Below are 19770 nucleotides of genomic sequence, written 5' to 3'. Positions count from 1 at the left end.
TTAAACTTGTACTTGATATTATGTTCGTTATCACGATTCATGACTCTAGCCCGCTTAACACCTTTGGCCTCCAAGGTTTTTTTTAAACTAGGTGTGGGGACATTAAACCAGTGTGTCACCTGGTTCGTACACAACTACGCAATTACCCGACCATTTAAGGACCATTTAAGGACTAGGCTTACTGACAAATATTTAATAGGGATTTACATCCAATCTTTACCCTCCTATAATTTTGACCCACTTCCATCAGGTCGGACCACAATTTCCTTGGAATTATGAAAAAAATATTAACTTTTTTTCTAAGAAATTTTACTTCTAGGTTTCAAATTATAGAAGAACAAACTCGTAAAAAATAAAAATAATTTTATTATTTTGTACCAGGGTATTAAAAAAAATTTGTACAGTTGCATAAATAAAATAACTATGGAGAATAATAGACATCCCAGTTCCATGTTGAAGTTCCAGCATTGACTTTTGGTTACACAAGTAAACATCCCATCTAGACAAAAGTTGTTTAAACAAAAACAAAACAGTTGAATAAGCCATAGACTGTGCTACAGTTTAAAATTTTGTTTTATCCGTTAGTTTTTGTTACTGAGGAAGTTCATGCAACAAATGAGGAGCTATAGCTTACAAAATGTCATCCTATCAGTAAAAATTGAATAATTGATTGTAAAATTGGTATAAAAAAATAATTTATAACAACACAACACTCTTTCGTTGGTTCAATTCAACTATGTCCATTTTAATTCTAATTATGGTGATAACTTTAACATGGGGATGGAATGTCTGGTTCAACAATAGTCAATGGTAGTACATTGGCTCTCCCTACAGCTGGATTTTCCTAGGTGCGGAATGCGAAGTGTGGAGTCCGTTCTCCTCTTTTCTGAGGAAATTTAACGGTACTGATTACCTAACAGCAGAGCAGACCGCCATTAAAATCGCTTCTCTGCGTTCCGCCCCTATGAAAATCCAGCTTTATAAACTTTACTGGGAGACAAACGTGACACATTCAAACTATTTCTAGAAGTCCAGAGCTTTGCCTCTTCCTCCACTTGTCGCACAGCTCATCGTTGGAGTGGAGATGATTTCGTCTTGCTCTCGTTGTGCAGACTCTAGCAGTTCCGGGGGCAGATGGAGTTTCTATCAAAAAAGTGGAAAACCCTTATTATTCATTACTTATTTTAAACTGCACAATGTGAGTTAATGAAGTGTAAAGTTTGTGTGATTGATAATTGATTGATAATCTATACTATTATAAAAAAAAAGAGGTGGTGTCTGTGTGTATGGGAAAAGTAAACGCGAAAACTACTGGTCGGATCGGGCTGAAATTCGGCATGATGATAGCTCATATTCCCGATTAACATATAGGCATATTTTTATCCCAAAAATCCTTCCGGGCTCCGCCCCAGTGGCTCTGGAGCAAAGGTTCCCATGTTAACCTTATGAGAAATGGAATTAATGAATCTTAACAGCTGTTTCAATTAAACAAGTTGGTTCTGTTCTATGATTTTCAATAGCATTAAAGTTACAAGGATTACCAACAGGGTGCAGCACTAGCATTATTTCTTTTACATTTATGACAACAGCTAATTTGCAACCAAAAGGTGAGTGAGCGTAGCGAACGAACTTCAACCTGGAGGCGAGTGAGCGTAGCGAACGAGCTAACCTGAAGGCAAGTGAGCGTAGCGAACGAGCTAACCTGAAGGAAAGTGAGCGCAGCGAACGAGCTCCAACCTAAAGGTGAGTGAGCGTAGCGAACGAACTTCAAAAAGAACCGAAATTTCTTAAACCATGTCCTCACTCATAACTGCTATAAGCATTTGATACTTATATGCCAACCCCGTACGAAGGACGGGTACTCTGCTAGTTGTAAATAAAAAAAAACTATAGAACCTTTTAATTTAGATCAGGTATCTCACGTCCAAAATGTATAAGCATGAGATCCTTTAACCCTTTGATTTGGGAATTTTTCCACGATTTCTCTATAAATTTACTTTTTAGGTAATTTTGTTTTTGGCTGTTGTGGCATTGTCAAACCATCTTAAAAGCAGTGTTTACACAAAGCCAGTTAGCGGGCAGGCTACCTGTCTTAGGTAACTTGAAATACACTAGAGGCAGATAACCTGCCTGCTCTACTGACCTTGTAAACACACGCCTGAATGGTTAAGTATAACTGGTCATGAAGTAGATTATCATTGATTTAGTTCAACCAGAGCTACATAAAATTAATAAGGTAATGATTATCCTAAGATATACTTGGATTAATCAAGGCCATTAATTTACAACAAGATTCAATGTCAAAAATAAATAAACAAGCCACTTTCAGCAGTTACAAACACTTTTGAGGTTAACTTCACCAAATAGACAATGGTTAAGTTTAAGAACCATCTCTAAAAAAGGGGGATGTTATTTACTCGGTCACCAAGTAACTGAAAAGCTCGTCTACCGCTAGAAGTGCCTCAATTTGTTTGGTCACAAAAAAAGTAACATTACAATGTTTTTCTTACAGAAACTATTGTTCCAAAACGTTCCTTATTTTCCAAATAGTTGCTTGTATTCAAAGCTGACATACCTCGACAACAAACTTTCGCTTCCTGAGTTTGAAAGCCCAGTCGTGGGTGTCAGGCGTATGTGAAGTGAGAGTGTTGAGGCTGCACAGCTTGACTACAGACAACAGTCCGTTGTACTCACTGTACGCAGGGTTAGAGTTGTTTGCTAGAGACTGCAGTCGGACAACCGTGTCAGACAAGTGCTCACACTGCTCTACTACAGCTCGCTGGAACATAAGAAATCATCAATAAACGGTCTCAGCAATCTGACACATACTTTCTCCCATTAGCTTGTCAAAAACGTTTATCATGGGTAGGCGTTACCTATGATATTTTATAGGAACAATCACAAAAGTGGCAATAACTTTTAAACCGTAAATTTTACAGCAATTGAGGGTTGCACTATACGGTTTAGTCTTATAATGACCATAACATACTAATTTTAATCAAAACCGGCACTTTTTTCAAAAATTCTATTTTAAATTTTTTATGGGGTTTTAATGGGAAAATGACAAAGTTAACAAACCATTTTGTTCAGAATCTAAAGGGCTGTAACATACTAAAGTTTTATCAAAATCGTTTGGGCTGTTTTTGAGAAAATCTGATTTTTCTGTTATTTTATGGGTTTTATGGGAAAATCACCATTAAAAATTAAAAATTTAAAAAAAAGTGAAATAAACGGTATCAGCAATCTGACACATACTTTCTCCCATTAGCTAGTCAATGACCTGTTTCGTTGGTAAGTGTGAGAATGTTTTTTTTATATGGGAAGTCGCCATCTTTTACAGCAATTAGACAATTTTGTTTAGAGTTTAAAGGACTATAAACATATCAAATGACTATCAAAATCGTTCGGGACTTTTCCAAAAATAATTGGATTTTCCATTACTTTCATGCGTTTTTATGGGAAGATCGCCATTAAAAATAAACAGTATAAGTAAACTGACTCATACGTTCTCCTACTACAGGGTGCGGCAAAACAAATTCCGCAGTTTCAATCTCCCGCCGCTCGGGCAGTGGTGGGGGTAGGCAGGTGCAGGTGGTCTCCCTTTGTTCTGTCGCTGACCCCATTTCAGTAGCTAACATGGTTTGGACTGGTGCGCATCGCGGTTTTGCTGTGCGTGCGTTTTACGAAAACAGTCGTTCTGTGGTTGCTACACAACGGGCCTTCAGACGACAATTCAATGTTCCACGGAATAAAAATGTTCCGGACGCAAAAACGATTCGTTCTTGGGTTCAGCAGTTAGAAGAAACTGGAAGCACATTAAGAACACGCCATCATGGTCGACGTAGGTCCGTTAGAACACCGGAAAATGTCCAACGAGTGAGAGCAGCAGTTGAGGATTCGCCGACACGTTCTGCTCGAAGGCATGCAGTTGCCCTTGGGATTTCAGACCGTAGCTTAAGAAGAATGCTTCGATACGATTTAAAGTTTCATCCTTTTAAAATTATGTGCGTCCAGGAACTACGCCCTGTAGACCATGTGAACCGACAAAATCTTTGTGAGCAAATGCTTCAACAGATCCCCGAAGATGCAGTTTTTTTCAGCAGTGACGAGGCACATTTTCACCTCAGTGGTCATGTCAATAAGCAGAATTTTCGCTACTGGGCTGAAAACAACCCTCACATTTTGCACGAGAAACCGCAACATTCTCCCAAGGTCACAGTGTGGTGTGCAGTGTCTCAGTTTGGTGTTATAGGCCCTTACTTTTTTGAGGAAGAAGGTGTGTCAGTGACCGTTAATTCTGAACGTTACGTGTCAATGCTGCGAAACTTCTTGGAACCAAGAATCAATGACATTGTTGAAGAACATGGATTAGGGGACTTGTGGTTCCAACAGGATGGAGCTACAGCTCACACATCTCGATTATCCATGGATGTGTTGAGGGAAATGTTTCCTGAACGTCTGGTCTCTTTGAGGGGTGATGTTGGCTGGCCTGCGCGGTCACCTGATTTGAGTATATGTGACTATTTTCTTTGGGGCTACTTAAAGGAAAAGGTGTTTAAAAGACGGCCTCATACACTGCAAGAGCTGAAACAGCGGATCATCGAAGAAGTGAATGCCGTACCCCGTGAAATGTGCTCAAGAGCTGCACGGAACTTCAGAGAACGACTACAAATGTGTATTGAAGCCAATGGCCGCCATCTTAACGACATCATCTTCAAAACTAAGTAAATTCAAAATGGTATGTTCTACGTATTTATAAGATTAAAATATTATGTTTCTAAGTATCCACGTTTTTTATTTATTAATCCTCAAAACTGCGGAATTTGTTTTGCCGCACCCTGTATTTTGGCATTAAATTTGAACACTTTATTCTGGGTAACTGGAGCGTGTAACATAAAATAAGAATTGAAAAACAGACGACAGCCAGTACAACCTGGAAAATCAAATGTAGTATATGTTTAAGTCATAAACTTTGTTAAAACACTCAATCATCACTATGCATAAAATTTTAAGTGTCCTTGGAAGCTAGCGGCTATCTTGGATAATTTCAAACAGCTGATTAAGAGTTAATTACGGTATCATCCATAAGTAGTTTTCAAACACCAAAGTAATTATGATGTAAATATCAAGTATACTGTGCGATTTGAGATCTGCTTTGTAGTTTTTTTAATAGTATTATGAGTTAAAATATCTAGGCTCCAAGGACTCACCAAAGGTAAATATATTTTAAAAGCGAATGAAAGCAATAAAAATATAAACATAATAATAACGATGCAAACATATTTTATTTACAGTTGAATATGTAAATCAGGTAATATATTATTGGGCAGTCCAATTAATATTATATGGTGGATGAAAAAAATTAAATAGCTTTAGATATGAAAATCAGGCAGGGAGATCAAGGTACAGGACTTGTAGAAGGAATTGTTTGATATCTAAAAAAATCAAAGTCTTCTTAAAAGTCTTCTTTTTGTTTGAATCGGGATAGGTATTCTGCAATCAGAGTATATAAGAAAACATTTTATGTAAGTACAAGTGTTTATAATGTACATACAAAATATTAAAAATTGTAGAAACTGAATATAAGATTGCTTTTTAGGCATGTAATTTTGTAATTTCAGTATTTATCGTCCATGATATCAAAAATATTGAATCACGTATATAGACAAAGAGTTAAATATTTGAATAAAATATTTTGACATTATTGGACAGTTCAATTAATATTATACATGATGGACGAAAGCTATCAATAATTACCTGTGGATATGGCAGGAAATGTAGGAAAATTAGGCAGGAAGAGTAAGGTATAAGACTGGTAGAAGGATTTGTTTGATACCTCCAAGATCAAGGTTTTCTTTAAAGTCTTGGTTTTGTTTCAATCAGGATAAGTATTCTGCAAACAGAATATCTAAGAAAAACATTTTGTAAGTTTAATAGTCTACAATAAAAAACTATAAAAAAAAAATTAGAAAATCAATATTCATACACATAACACAGAGTAGGCACATTTTATATGATGAAATATTTGTCTAACTGGCTGAGAAATATAAGCATATAACTACAGTACTTTATTTTGTATACGTCTTATAGTAAAACATAATTTGGGTTAAGACAACTCCATCGGCTCCATGTATCGTCATAATAATCAATGAGAATAACATTATAGTAATTTTAGAAACTAAACTCATGTTATAAAATATACCTATAACAAAAAACAGAATGTAAAATAATAGAATGCAAGAATACTAGACATTAAACTTACTTGCTGTAGCTTAGATGATTTCTTTTATAAAAAAAATATTTCACAGTTGTTGATTATCAGTGCAGTGTTAAATTAGTTGTCTCTTATGTTAATTTCATTATAATGTGATTTAATATTTATAGCTTTTTTCCATATTTCTGTTATTTCTTCTTCTGTATGTTGTTAATTTGTGAATCAATAGGTAGAAGCATTTTCTTTCATTTCAAATTCTGTTTAATTTCTTATTAAGAAGTCTATACAAAGACGTAAACTTTTTCATTACAATCACCCTCCTCATCAGTAAGAATGGCAAGCTGTTTGTTTCTCCTTAAATTATCCAACTCAACCATTGTAGGATCATTTGGTGGAGGAGGCATTGGAGCCTTGAATGTGCCAAGTATATATAAACCAGATATTTTTGTGACTCTACTAAGAGCAACATACAATAGGTGTCTATTTAATTTATTTTTTTTATTAAAATCTATGCAGACACTATCGAAAGTCTGTCCTTGACTTTTATGTATTGTTAGTGCCTCAGCCGGGGTTAATGGAAACTGTTGCCGAATTATTTGATAATGATTTTGGGTTGCAATATTTAATGTAAAACTTCTTTTTGTTATTGGGACAAGACTAGGATCAATGTTTTCAGTTTCCATGTAATTTAAAAATGGAGTTCGTGCGTTGCAGCCCACAGTTGTGTCTGGCATGAAAGAAAACCATAATTTGTCAATAAGACATTTATTTTTGAATGTTATTTTCTTCAAAATTCCACAAGTACCATTAACAAGACCATCTTCGACATCTATGTTAGTGGTTATCATATATTTTATGCCTGTTTTTAAACGTAATGATGTTGGCAAGCCACCAGTTTCAGTAATTTTTTTCTTTTTAATACAGTCCAGGGCTTTTGCTTTTAATTTTTCGCTAACTTTACCTATTACCATATCAGTAGCTTCTGACTTGAGTTCTTTACCGACTGATGTAATAATTTTTAGATTGTTATAATCTTCTACGCTTGAGTTTTCATAATAAAGTCTGATTACGTCTTTTGGGACGTCAATCTCCTTTACCTCTCGACTTTTGAATAAATTTAGGTCATCATTTGTCATACTTCCAAGTACTAGGTTGTTAAGGGCGATAATGAATGCTCTTTCATTTTTTTGTCTCATAATTTCAGTAAGTTCATAAAATTTAAATTCCTCCCAAATAGGGTTAATACCACAGAGTAAATTTAAATCATTATTTTTGGGAGGCAGAAAAACCAAAGAATCCATCACAGGTGGAAGTTGGTTGAGGTCACCCACAACTATTACCGATATCCCGCCAAACATTTCATTTCTACCTGTTACTTGCCGCAGCCTGGTGTCGACCCGGCTGAGGAGAGTACTACCTACCATGGAAATTTCATCAATTATTAGACATTTCAGGTTGCTTAGTTTTTCTCTTATGGTGTTGGCAGTGTCACTAGCCAATTCAGGCATTTGCCCTCCAAATTGTGATACTGGCAAAGCAAATGCTGTATGTAGTGTTACACCTCTTATTAAAAATGCTGCCTTTCCAGATGGAGCAGAAAGTAAAACCTTAATTGAATTTGGATTTGAGCCAGGTAAATTATCAAAATAATGTGTTAAAAGTTGAAATAAAGCATTTATGACTGTAGATTTTCCAACACCAGCAGATCCACTGAGAAAAATATGGAAAGGTAAAGTGTTAGATTTGCAGAGTCTATAAATATGTTTAACAAAAGTTGATTGTTTTGCATTTAAATTTTGTAACATTGCATTAACTTGTGCTAAGGAAATCTTTTGAGGAGTAGAATAACGGTTGAATTCCAAATTTTGTTTTGTTAATCCCCCTTGATCCATAACATTGACTTTGTAATGCTTAGGGAGTTCATCATTCACAAAGTCTTCAACTTCCTCTTCTTCAACATGTTTCACTTCATTCTGTACCGTGTTGACAGCTTCTTCTAAAACCTGATCAGGCATGGAACAGTAAGGCTTAGCATTTTCTTTGATGACCTCTTGGTGTTGCATAAACTTCTCTTTGCAATCAACGGTTTCAATTTCTTCTAGCTCATTCCGCCAAGGGAAAAAGAGCAGAATCTGTTCTCTATAGTATTCTTGTGGATCTGCTAAAATTTTAAAATTTCGATACCTTATTATCCTTTTCTTATTTCTTTCAGTAGGAATACTATTTTCTTCTGCGTCATCATTGACTTCTTCACTTTTTCTTTTACTAAATGAGTAATTTGAAGTGAAATCGGCTAGACAAATATTTTCACATGCTTCAGGCCGTTTTGCATATTTTTGAAAGATATTTTCCATGAAAATCTCCGAGGAGTTATTATCTATATTTTGTAACATATCTTTAGGCTTTAGCATCATTACTCTATCATTTATCCTACTAGTATTAATGAACACTGTGCTCCTACTTGATTTGCTTAAAGGTAATGACAAAACATGATATGCTGCTTCTTGCGATGACATGAGATTACAGTTTAAAAATGTATTGGCGATTTTTTTCAATTTTTCTCTTGAGTTACCAATGCCTTGGCTAATGTCAGTAGCAGCTTCTCTGAGTAGAGATACCATACCAGAATCAATTTTGCTAATATAATTTACTATGTATGATGCAAGGCCATATTCTTCAACTACTAGTTGAACATCAATATTAGCCTCAAATATGTTTAAAATATCTTTATTATATGAATTTATTCCAACTTCAAGGCTTCCTCTTTTTAAAAACACTTGAGGTCTTGACAAAGAGCTTTTAATGGCATCAATATAGGTGTTTTGAAATAAGTCCAATTCTTGCAACATTTCATCAAATGAAATATCTTTTGGTTTCATAAACAGTAAATGCATGAAATTTTTTATTTTTTTATAGTTTGATTTCATATCATCCGTCTGTGATTCTTTGTCTAGAGGAGAAAGTACGGCTGTAAATGGCATCATTGGAATTGGAAAGTTAAAACGGCATTTATTTTTATTTTTCTTCCCTTTGTAGCATGTGTGAGTATGGCGATGTTTTAAAAAACTCATATATGGGTTGTCTTCCTGGTATTCGCATGTGATATACTTATCTATAAACTGTATGCACGTCTCTATATTATTTCCCTCAATATTTTCTTGGTTTGGTGGATCTTTAAGCCATAAAAATATATGCTCGTGTGGAGAGCCTCTCATTTGAAATTCTACTCGTTCATAACTGTCAATAACAGTGTGTTTTCCAAAAGGGCCAAAATCTTTCTCTTTTATGTATTTCATTAATTTTGAAACTTTTTGATCAAAATATCGAGCACAGGTGATTGGGTCATTACGAATTAATAGAGTTTTATCATTATCAGACAGTGACAAAGCTTCTTCGATGCTAATTGTTTTATTTTGTAGCAATTTTGCCAAAAGTTGAATTAATTCAGGCCAGAACTTTTCAGCAGATGACAGTGTAATAAATAACGTGGGTTTACCTAACTGTCTTATCATGGAAAATAAGTTTTTCTTTTTGTTCTCCCAGTAGGCTGGAGATGATCTCACCTGGTTCAATACTCTAAAACCATCATCATGATTAATTAAACTATTGACGAAACAATCATTTAATGCATCAGTGACAGTTAAACTAGATTTGATTTTTTTCTTTCTCAAGCAAACATTTATATTAGAAACACAGCTCAACTCTAGTTTCTTTTTTGCCATATATAACAATTTAGTAGGAGTACAGCTTCTTCTATCGGAACGTCTTGCTTCAGATTTTGCTCTGTCTGCATAAGATATTTTCCCCTTTATATCCATTGGGAATCCACCATAAATTTTAGGGAACGACAGTTCTTCAATATCTGGCTGGATGTGCCATGGTACTGGTTGTTTATCCTGGCCTGGTGCAATGACCTCAACACTACTAAGGGATGTTTCTAAATTTCTATCAATGATTAGCACTTCTTCATTGTCTTCCTCACAGAACTCTTCATTTTCCAAATTGATTGCAGTGGATGGTACTTGTGCCTCATCGTTAGAATCAACAATGAAATTTACATTTTCATCAGAATGTGTTGAGTATTGTTGAAAAAATGTATCATCAATTATTATATGGTACTTTTGATATAGTGGGGTGTCCTTTAAGTATGACAATGCTTGGCAAACTGCAGAAGGCCGAATAGTTTCATACATATAATCTGAAGCATGTGTTATATGTCTTTTTAATTTGATTTGTATTGTATTCATATTTACAAAATTGCGAGGCAGTTTTTGAACCATATCATTAATTTCAATTGGCACATTGATAACTGATCCTTTGATTCCAAGCTGGGAATTTAATGTATGTGTTTGTAATGGTCTGATTTGCATAAAATTGATATAAGGCGCAACCATTCTTTCTTCCAGATCAGACAAACTAGTTAGGCACTCTGGAACATGTGGAAACTTTAACCCATTTGAAACTGAAAGTGGCAGAACTTTTCCTTTTTTAATATATTTATTACATGTGTGACAAATCCATTTACATTCGCTAAATATAGAGGTATCAATGTTAGGAAGGTTACTGAAATCTGAGTTTTTAAAAGAATTTATAGAATGTAAGAAAAACAATCCTTCGCAAAAAGTACAAACAAATTCTGGACGATAACTTCTTAATTTAATTACATCTAATTTTAACCTAGCTTCTTGTGACCCATTCCTTCGAAGCTCATTTTGAACTTTTTCTCGATATCTTAAAAAGTCATTGTTTCTTTTTACAGCTTTATTTATCTTATCACTCTCCCTTTCTCTTATTCGATAATCTTCGTCAGATCTAAGCTTTTTCATCATATTGCTGTTTCTCTCTCTCTCAGTGTTCCTGTAGTCATCATCTGATCTAAGCTTTTTCATTATATTGCTGTTTCTCTCTCTCTCCGTGTTCTTGTAGTCATCATCTGATCTAAGCTTTTTCATTATATTGCTGTTTCTCTCTCTCTCCGTGTTCTTGTAGTCATCATCTGATCTAAGCTTTTTCATTATATTGCTGTTTCTCTCTCTCTCCATGTTCTTGTAGTCATTATCTGATCTAAGCTTTTTCATTATATTGCTGTTTCTCTCTCTCTCCGTGTTCTTGTAGTCATCATCTGATCTAAGCTTTTTCTTTATGTTGCTGTCTCTCTCTCTCTCCATGTTCCTGTAGTCAGCATCTGATCTAAGATTTTTCATTGTGATTGAGTTTCTCTCTCTCTCCGTGTTCTTGTAGTCATCATCTGATCTAAGCTTTTTCTTTATGTTGCTGTCTCTCTCTCTCTCCATGTTCCTGTAGTCAGCATCTGATCTAAGATTTTTCATTATATTGCTGTTTCTCTCTCTCTCCGTGTTCTTGTAGTCATCATCTGATCTAAGCTTTTTCTTTATGTTGCTGTCTCTCTCTCTCTCCATGTTCCTGTAGTCAGCATCTGATCTAAGATTTTTCATTGTGATTGAGTTTCTCTCTCTCTCCTTATTTTTAAAGTCCTCATTTGTTCTTAGTATATTCTTGTTAGCAAGATCATTTTCTCTTTCTTTAATTTTGTATTCTTCATTCGTTCTTAGTTTTTTCATAGCGTTTGTGTTTTTCTCCCTCTGTTTGGTTTTGTACTCTTCATTTGACCTCAGGTGTTTCTTATTTTGTAAATCCTTTTTTCGTTCATTATCTTTGTAATCAGTACTGGTTCTGACTTTTTTCTTGTAGTCTGAGTTCTTGTCTAATTCAGTTTTTTTATAATCTTTGTTGTTTCTTCTTTCCTTCATTTGTAGTTTATTATTCATTTTTCTTTTCTTGACCTTTTTTACCACTTCAATCCAGTCATCATTATACTTGTTTGGCTTTATTTCATTATTTATCTCTGTATTAAATTGTGGTTCAACTGTGTGTAGTGCGGACTCGTGTAAAATTTCACTTGAACTCCTGACGCTTATTGGAGTTATTGTAAACAATGACTCTGCAGTGAACATGAAATTAGTTGTCATTAGCGATAGAAGGCTGTTAATAGAATTAAATTGAACAGCAACCGCAACACCGTTTTCAAAAATAGTGCCAGTTTGTGGGTCTCGACTATGTGGGTCGAACATCCAAAATGAATTTTGATCATCCTTCATTATAGCGACAGAGAGTAGCATAGATGTAAATACACCAAAACTTTGTTGAGAAAAAAATAAATGTAATTCTTCCAATAGATTCTTATTTTCAAGACCTGCATAATTTTGAAAAACTTGATCTAATATTGTGACCGCACATTGAGACCCTTTTATATTAAAAACTGGTACTACCTCATCGATTGTCAGGAATTTTGGGGAAGAACTGTTATCACTTATTTGGAGAAGGTTTTGTGACTCAATGTGCTGAGAGTTGCCATAAACTAAAATGTCATTGATTACTTCACTAGACCATTCATTAATAGGGCATATGCTGTTCATAACAATAGATGTTACTGCATTACTGGTGCACTGAGTATTCCTTACATGGGCCGGAAATCTTTCATTATTTTGGGAAAAGTCCCCTGCGCAAATCCTTTCAGTGGTACTAGTATCATTATTGGTATTACTAACGTCGGTTTTTGGATTGGTTTTTCTTTTTAAATTAATAAAACTCTTTTGTTTTGGCTTTCTTCCAACCTTTTTTAATACATCACTGTACATTTTGATGCAGATTTTGAATGAAATTTGTAGATGGAAGTTTCAAGTTTGATGATCTGGTAAGAATAATGTGCTGGAGTAGGTAGCTTTGGAATTGGTACGGTTGGGAATGTGTTTTTGTAGATGGAAGTTTCAAGTTTGATAATCGGGTAAGAACAAGGTGCTGGAGTAGGTAGCTTTGGAATTGGTACAGTTGGGAATATGTTTCTTGTTATTCTAGTGGGATCAGGAATATATCTGGAAAAATATATATTTTAGTAACATTCCTATCCTAATATTTAACAGATATTATAAGTAAAATAATTTAAAAAAATTTAAAACTATTTGAAAAATACCTATACCTACTGTATTTATGTTGAAGATCTCCTTTTTTAACTATTGATCTAAACGCCTACCAATTGACTCATTAGAACCTATGAGCAATGTTTGCTTATATGTATGATTGTATGTATGCGTGCACAAAGATCTCAAAAAAGGCTTCAACGACTTCCTTTAAGAGTCTGTGGTACCTCCGCCATCTTGGTTTTTTAGTCCCATAAGAGCATTGTTAAATTTAAACACAAACTACGGGTTTATTTGTTGATATAACATTTTGAATTTGGTCTCATTTTGAAGAAAGCTGTAATGCCTAGTAAGACATGAAACAAGAACTTTATTTTTATTTTTAGACTCGTAGAATATTAAAAAAATGTATGTCTACATTCATTACTCTTTTTTTCAACCTATTAACGAACATTAGATAAATTTTTGCTTTCATATTCCCACTCAAAATATTATCAAGTCCTTCATGTAAAAACATTCAAATAGCTTGGATTTAAAGTTCATGAATATGTGTATAACATATTCATGTATATAACACATAATGCATATATGCATAATATAACATGTAATGTACATATAATATTACATGTATATGTTATATGTAATATGAAGGTTTCGATTGACTGTGACACAGCTTATTTGCGTTAGTTAAAAAGATAGCCTACATAATTATTTACGTCATGGGTTGGTTTATAAACATATTTTTCATGTTGCAGTATTCTAGCTCTATTTTCATTGCCCAACAAATAAAATCGTGTACTGTTTACTAAACTGACGCTGAAGTAACAAGACCAGATTATAAGTAGTTTCTTACCAAAAATTTTGATAATCATGCATCGATTGAACAACACACAAACAATCCTAATGCAATATAGGCCTATTCATGTTACAATTGCACATAATGATACATATTTTAATATATAACTTATCGTGGTTAATTGTAATGTCGGGAACTTTACATTTTGCAGCAAATTTATTCTTATTTGTTTTGAAACATAATATTGTAAAACAAATATATTATGTTTTGTTTAAAAAAAATGTTGTATGCACCAGGTTAATGTTGAATAATGTGCATAAATGTAGCTTTGCAGCAGCTCTTTTACTTAAAAGATCGATATAGCACTAGTAGTGAACAATTTTATATCTATACTATTATAACATTGATTTTTAATAAACATGATACTCTTTTGAAAGTATTATTTTTTCTTTATGACCTAGTCTATTGAAAAGTTTAAACTCGTCTAAATAATGTAACTATGGAAATTGCAGTGTTAAATGGTTGACAACGTTGACATACCAGATTTAGTTAAACTTTATATATTCTTTTTAAGCTGAATTCCACTTCTTGATTTTCACGTTATTTTTTATAAACATTTGGAATTTCCTTGCGATTGATGATAACAGAAATTTCCTTTATACCCATACGCATAAGCTTGAATAGGAGAGGTACATTAAACACTAATATGTAGGTTTTTGCTTTTCCAGGAAATTGAAATTTAACGAGTCTGTGAGTTTTCTGCAACAGAGAAAGTCTTATGTAATTTACATAAAAAATAAAAATAAAATTATGTTCAGTTTAGGTAAAAGAATGTGCTTAGTTTGTGTTTATAAAACTATACGATACTTTATTTTATAGATTTCCGTATTCCATGTTGTGTAATCAACATCAATACAGCATTGATATCCTGACACCCAAAGCGCGGGAACAACGTTCTGTCTGAAACTAGTAGAACAACGTGCTTAAAATCAAAATGGCCTACGTAGTTCGGACCAACTCGGCCCAGCGCGCCACCGTAATTTCGTAAAACTTTATTCACAACAGTCAATACCTCAGAGCTCGCCGCAGCAGATATGCCTGCGTGGTGTAGTGGCTAGCGCTCTCACTCTTCTAACGGGAGGTCCCGAGTTCGAATCTTGGTCGTGACACTAACTTTTTGAATCGAAATCTGTTATTTAAGCTGTGTAGAAAGAATCAATTATTTTTTTGTCATCAGAAGTCATTTTGTAGTTCAACTAAGATATATTGAATTTTTGTTTTAAACATAATTAACTTTCCCAACAAATCAATTGGTAAATCAACTTAGGCTACTTTCTTAATCAATGTTATGAGATTGAGTAGGCCTAATTTTCTTTAGAAGTCAGAAGTAGGCTAAGTTACTTATGTTAGTTATGTATTGCTGAATACACTAAGGTTTTTCTTTAAACTTTATAAGTTTTATATATAGGCTACTTGAATACTAGGCCTATATACATCCAAAGGAATGAATGCAACTTTAATAACCAAATCACATTCCATTTGTATAAAAAATCTAAATATGTAGGCCTAACTTAGTTTGAGAAGCTTGTATTATTATACAGGTAAGCTTATTATTGTACCTAGCTTGAACATATTAGGTTTATTATAATTTGTCCTACCTGTAGGTCCATTGTGATATAGTTTAACTAATCAAAACTATTGTGTAGTGTTTTTGTAAACAAACTCTTCCTTTCGTAAATTAAACAAGGCCCTATTATTCATTTTTGTCTTCGTTTTTATTCAGCTGATGCCAAATGTATAAAAGTTTGGTACAAACGACATCATAGGCCTACCAATGGAAAATATATTGATACGTAATAATTATAGACCTACTAACTTAGGCCTAATTAAACTGATCTAAGTTATCAATGGTTCAAGCGCGTTGTGATTTCCATGAGTAAAATCATTGTTTAGTGTTTTTGGTGGACCAAGTTTACTTCCAGCCTAAAAATGGAAATATATTGATATGTAATGATAGACCTACTAGGCCTAATTATACTGATCTATCTATGGTTCAAGCGCGTTGTGCTTTCCTTAAGTAAAATGAGTGTGTGTTTTTGGTGGACTACTTCCGACCTAGTTCCATTACTCATACTAATATTATCTATAGTATAACTGAGCATATAATTAATTCTAGTAGGTAATAGTTTATGGTTTTATCTCACCTAGTTTTCAAAAATTAAATTATTGATGTATCGCCAAATAAACTCGCCGTCGCTGAACTTTGTCTCAAGCAAAACCTTTTTACTTACTCTCCGTATTAACTCAGCTTCAGCAACTCAACAATGAGATTTCATTCGGATTTTTAAAACAATCCAAACACATGGCGCTAGCACACTCTTGGACCCAATGTGTAGACCAATGTCAAAGACGTTAGGATTAATTTTGATAGCCATTTAAGTTTTAATTTGTTAGATAATATATATGTTGAGCGATCCTTGTAGTTAAATCCATAGTTGAATAACCTTGAGACCTATCTATATAATTCCTAACTCATATCAGCTCTATAGGAATGCTATTGTAAATATTGAATTATAAGTCTCTGATATTATTTTTATTTATAAGTATTATATAAGCCATTTTGTAAATTCCTGTGTGTGTGTATATATATATGTAGACCTCTGTAAGGCATGTTTTAAAAATGTTATGACTTAGCTAAAGCAACACTTGTTTTGTTAATATACTGGTTAAATAAATGATTAGATTTGATTTGATGTAACATTTATGAATTAATTGGTTGCAAGAATACAAACATGAAGCAAAATTATAACATAATTACGAGTTGTCGAGTTGCCTCGCTTGAAATTTGCAATCAAGATTTTGGTCTTAGCTGTATGCTACCATTGATTATACACCTCCTTGGAAAGTTGTATAAACGGCTTTACCTGCATGGTTTATTCTAAGTTAAATCAAAAACGGCTTTTTATAAAATCCCACTTGTTGTTACTTTATGGGGTTTATGGGAAAATAACATAATTTACAATAACTTTTAAACCGTATTTTTTACAGAAATGGTAGTTCTACCATTATGTTCAGAATTTAAAGGGCTAAAACATACTAAATTTTTATCAAAATCGTTCGGGCTATTTTTGGGAATATCCGATTTTACAGTTATTTTATGAGGTTTTTATGGGAAAATAACTTAATTTACAATAACTTTTGAACCGTAATTTTTACAGAAATGGGATTTGTACCATTTTGTTCAGAATATAAAGGACTATAACATACTAAATCTTTAACAAAATCGTTCGGGCTATTTTTGGGAATATCCTATTTTACCGTTATTTTGTGGGGTTTTTATGGGAAAATAACTCAATTTACAATAACTTTTTAACCTTAATTTTTACATAAATGGGATTTGTACCATTTTCTTTAGAATATAAAGGACTATAACATCCTAAATTTTTATCAAAATCGTTCGGGCCGTTTTTGGGAAAATCCTATTTTTCCGTTATTTTATGGGGTATTATGGGAAAATCCCCATAAAAAATTATTTTTTTAATGAAAAAACTATCAAAACTTTAAGGACCATAACATACTATGTTAAATTAAAACTAGATTTTTTTCTAAAACCCTATTTTTCGTTATTTTACGGGGTTTTTATGGGAAAATAACATAATTTACCATAACTTTTGAACCGTAATTTTTAGAGAAATGGAATTTGTACCATTTTGTTCAGAATTTAAAGGGCTACAACATACTAAATTTTTATCAAAATCGTTCGGACCATTTTTGAGAAAATCTGATTTTTCCGGTTTTTTATGGGTTTTTATGGGAAAATCCCCATTAAAAATCAAAATTTCAAAAAAATGAAAAAAACGCCTGGAGATACCATGGATTAGAACCTACATACCAAATTTCATCGAAATCGGACCACAGGTGTAGTCTCTAGCTCTGTACACATCCAGACACACAGACACACAGACACACAGACACACACACACACACACACACAGACATCACTTCGAAAACCACTTTTTTGGGTCCAGGGGGACCCAAAACGAATATATCCACTCAAAACTCAAACTCGAAAATTTTGACGAAAACAATACTTTCTCCATATACTATGGTATAGGGGGAGAAAGTAAAAAACGCCTGGAGATACCATGGATTAGAACCTACATACCAAATTTAATCAAAATCGGACCACAGGTGAGGTCTGTAGCTCTGTACTCAATCACACTCACAGACATCAATTCGAAAACCACTTTTTTGGTCCAGGGGGACCCAAAACGTATGTATCCACTCAAAACTCAAACTCAAAAATTTTGACAAAAACAATACTTTTTCAATACCGGTATACTGTGGTATAGGGGGAGAAAGTAAAAATTAGGTTAAAGATGTAGAGCACAAGGACCTCGATTAAGAATTATTGTTACAATATCAGGTTTACTTAAAAGAGAAATAGGCCACTCTGGCACAAGAAACACATAGCTATACCTTTCTTAGAAGCGATGTTTGAAAATGGTTCCATAAATTTTGAAACAAAACTAGTATCCACCACAATCATATCCGTTAACAGGTGATAAAACTTACCATAAAATAATACAATAAACTATACACGATTGATTTAAAATGTCGCTGTCACTGACAGTATTTTCAACCATAGAAGGTGAGAGTTGAATAAAGAGAGTGAAATATTCTAATCTAATCTTTGTACACAGTATAAATATTTTCTTGTGCCAGAGTGGATTCTTTACATTTTAGATGCCTATCACAACAAAACTCAGTTAAAATAGTATTTTTCTAAAGGCCTAATCCCCGTGGATCCTGATTTTCATTGTCACCATCATCAAAAGCAGCCCCAACCTCTAATTTGCTGGTAAGCCCTTACAAGTAAAACGCAGACTTTTCCTCTGTCATTGGGTTGTATAATTTCCTATGGTGATTTAAGCATGACTGGTTTATAATTGTACACTTGTAAGCTTAATCATTGAAAAAATATTGGATATTTTGCATAATTACAATAAACTAACACTTTTATCTCCACTGTAGGGAATGAAATATTTTACACAAAATATTAATTCCCACAAACAAAATCCGGAAGGAATAACTAAAAGACTAACCTCAACCATGTCAGTGGATAATGTGATTAGAACGCAGGCAAACGCAGCCTGTAGCATGTGACGAAGGGAGAGCAGAAACCGAGGCAGATAGTCTGGCTGAGGCCACAACGGGGAACCGAGGCTGTGTAGAACGATCCGCAGAACTGTCCTGCGTGGCTGCGCGAGCTTCACACTGTGACCTTGCTTCTGTATGTGGCTGTACAGGTCTGACAGAAGCGCAGAATACGGATTCTCACAGTCTGTTAGGAGATTTAACAGAATCATAATTCAAATCATTCACAATTTAGAAAATAATTAGAATTGACCATACCACTAGACAGGCAGTTATATGGGATAGAATTAAACACAAAAAATGTACAGTGTAATAAACGTTGTCTAGCTATTATCATTGTCATCTACTCCAATTTCAGCCAAATACTGAACATTTCCCTGTAGTCAAGTATACATCATTGTTCTCTACGATTGGGGAAAAATCCTGATCATCTACCGCAGTCATATAAATATCATCATCGCCTCTCACTTACATAGATTTCACGATCACTTATTGTCATCATCTGCTGCGGCAAAAGCGTTAATTTTTTGACTACACACTATTTGCAGACAAGCCCTGCAATCGCGATTGTTAAAGCTGGGTTCAAGCTCGATTTTCAAACTTGGTGCTTGATCTTGTAGGCTGAGTAAATCGATCCGCTAGCACATTTCTGGTATTATTTAGTT

General features: G+C 33.9%; 1 protein-coding gene across 1 annotated transcript; it reads right to left on the bottom strand.

Moving 5' to 3' along the window:
* Positions 1 to 346: 346 nt before the first annotated feature.
* LOC128982654 (elongator complex protein 4-like) lies at positions 347 to 19292 on the bottom strand (the record flags this gene model as incomplete). The annotated part of the gene is made up of 3 exons (XM_054401600.1): positions 347 to 1143; positions 2576 to 2779; positions 19054 to 19292. Coding segments are annotated over 3 exons (563 nt in total), but the record flags the coding sequence as incomplete, so codon positions are not given.
* Positions 19293 to 19770: the final 478 nt, after the last annotated feature.

The sequence above is a fragment of the Macrosteles quadrilineatus genome, unplaced genomic scaffold, assembly GCF_028750875.1.
Source record: "Macrosteles quadrilineatus isolate MER2022 unplaced genomic scaffold, UCM_ALF_1.0 Scaffold_911__1_contigs__length_26200, whole genome shotgun sequence".
Classification (NCBI taxonomy): Eukaryota; Metazoa; Arthropoda; class Insecta; order Hemiptera; family Cicadellidae; genus Macrosteles; species Macrosteles quadrilineatus.
This window is presented reverse-complemented; position numbering and strand designations above follow the sequence as displayed.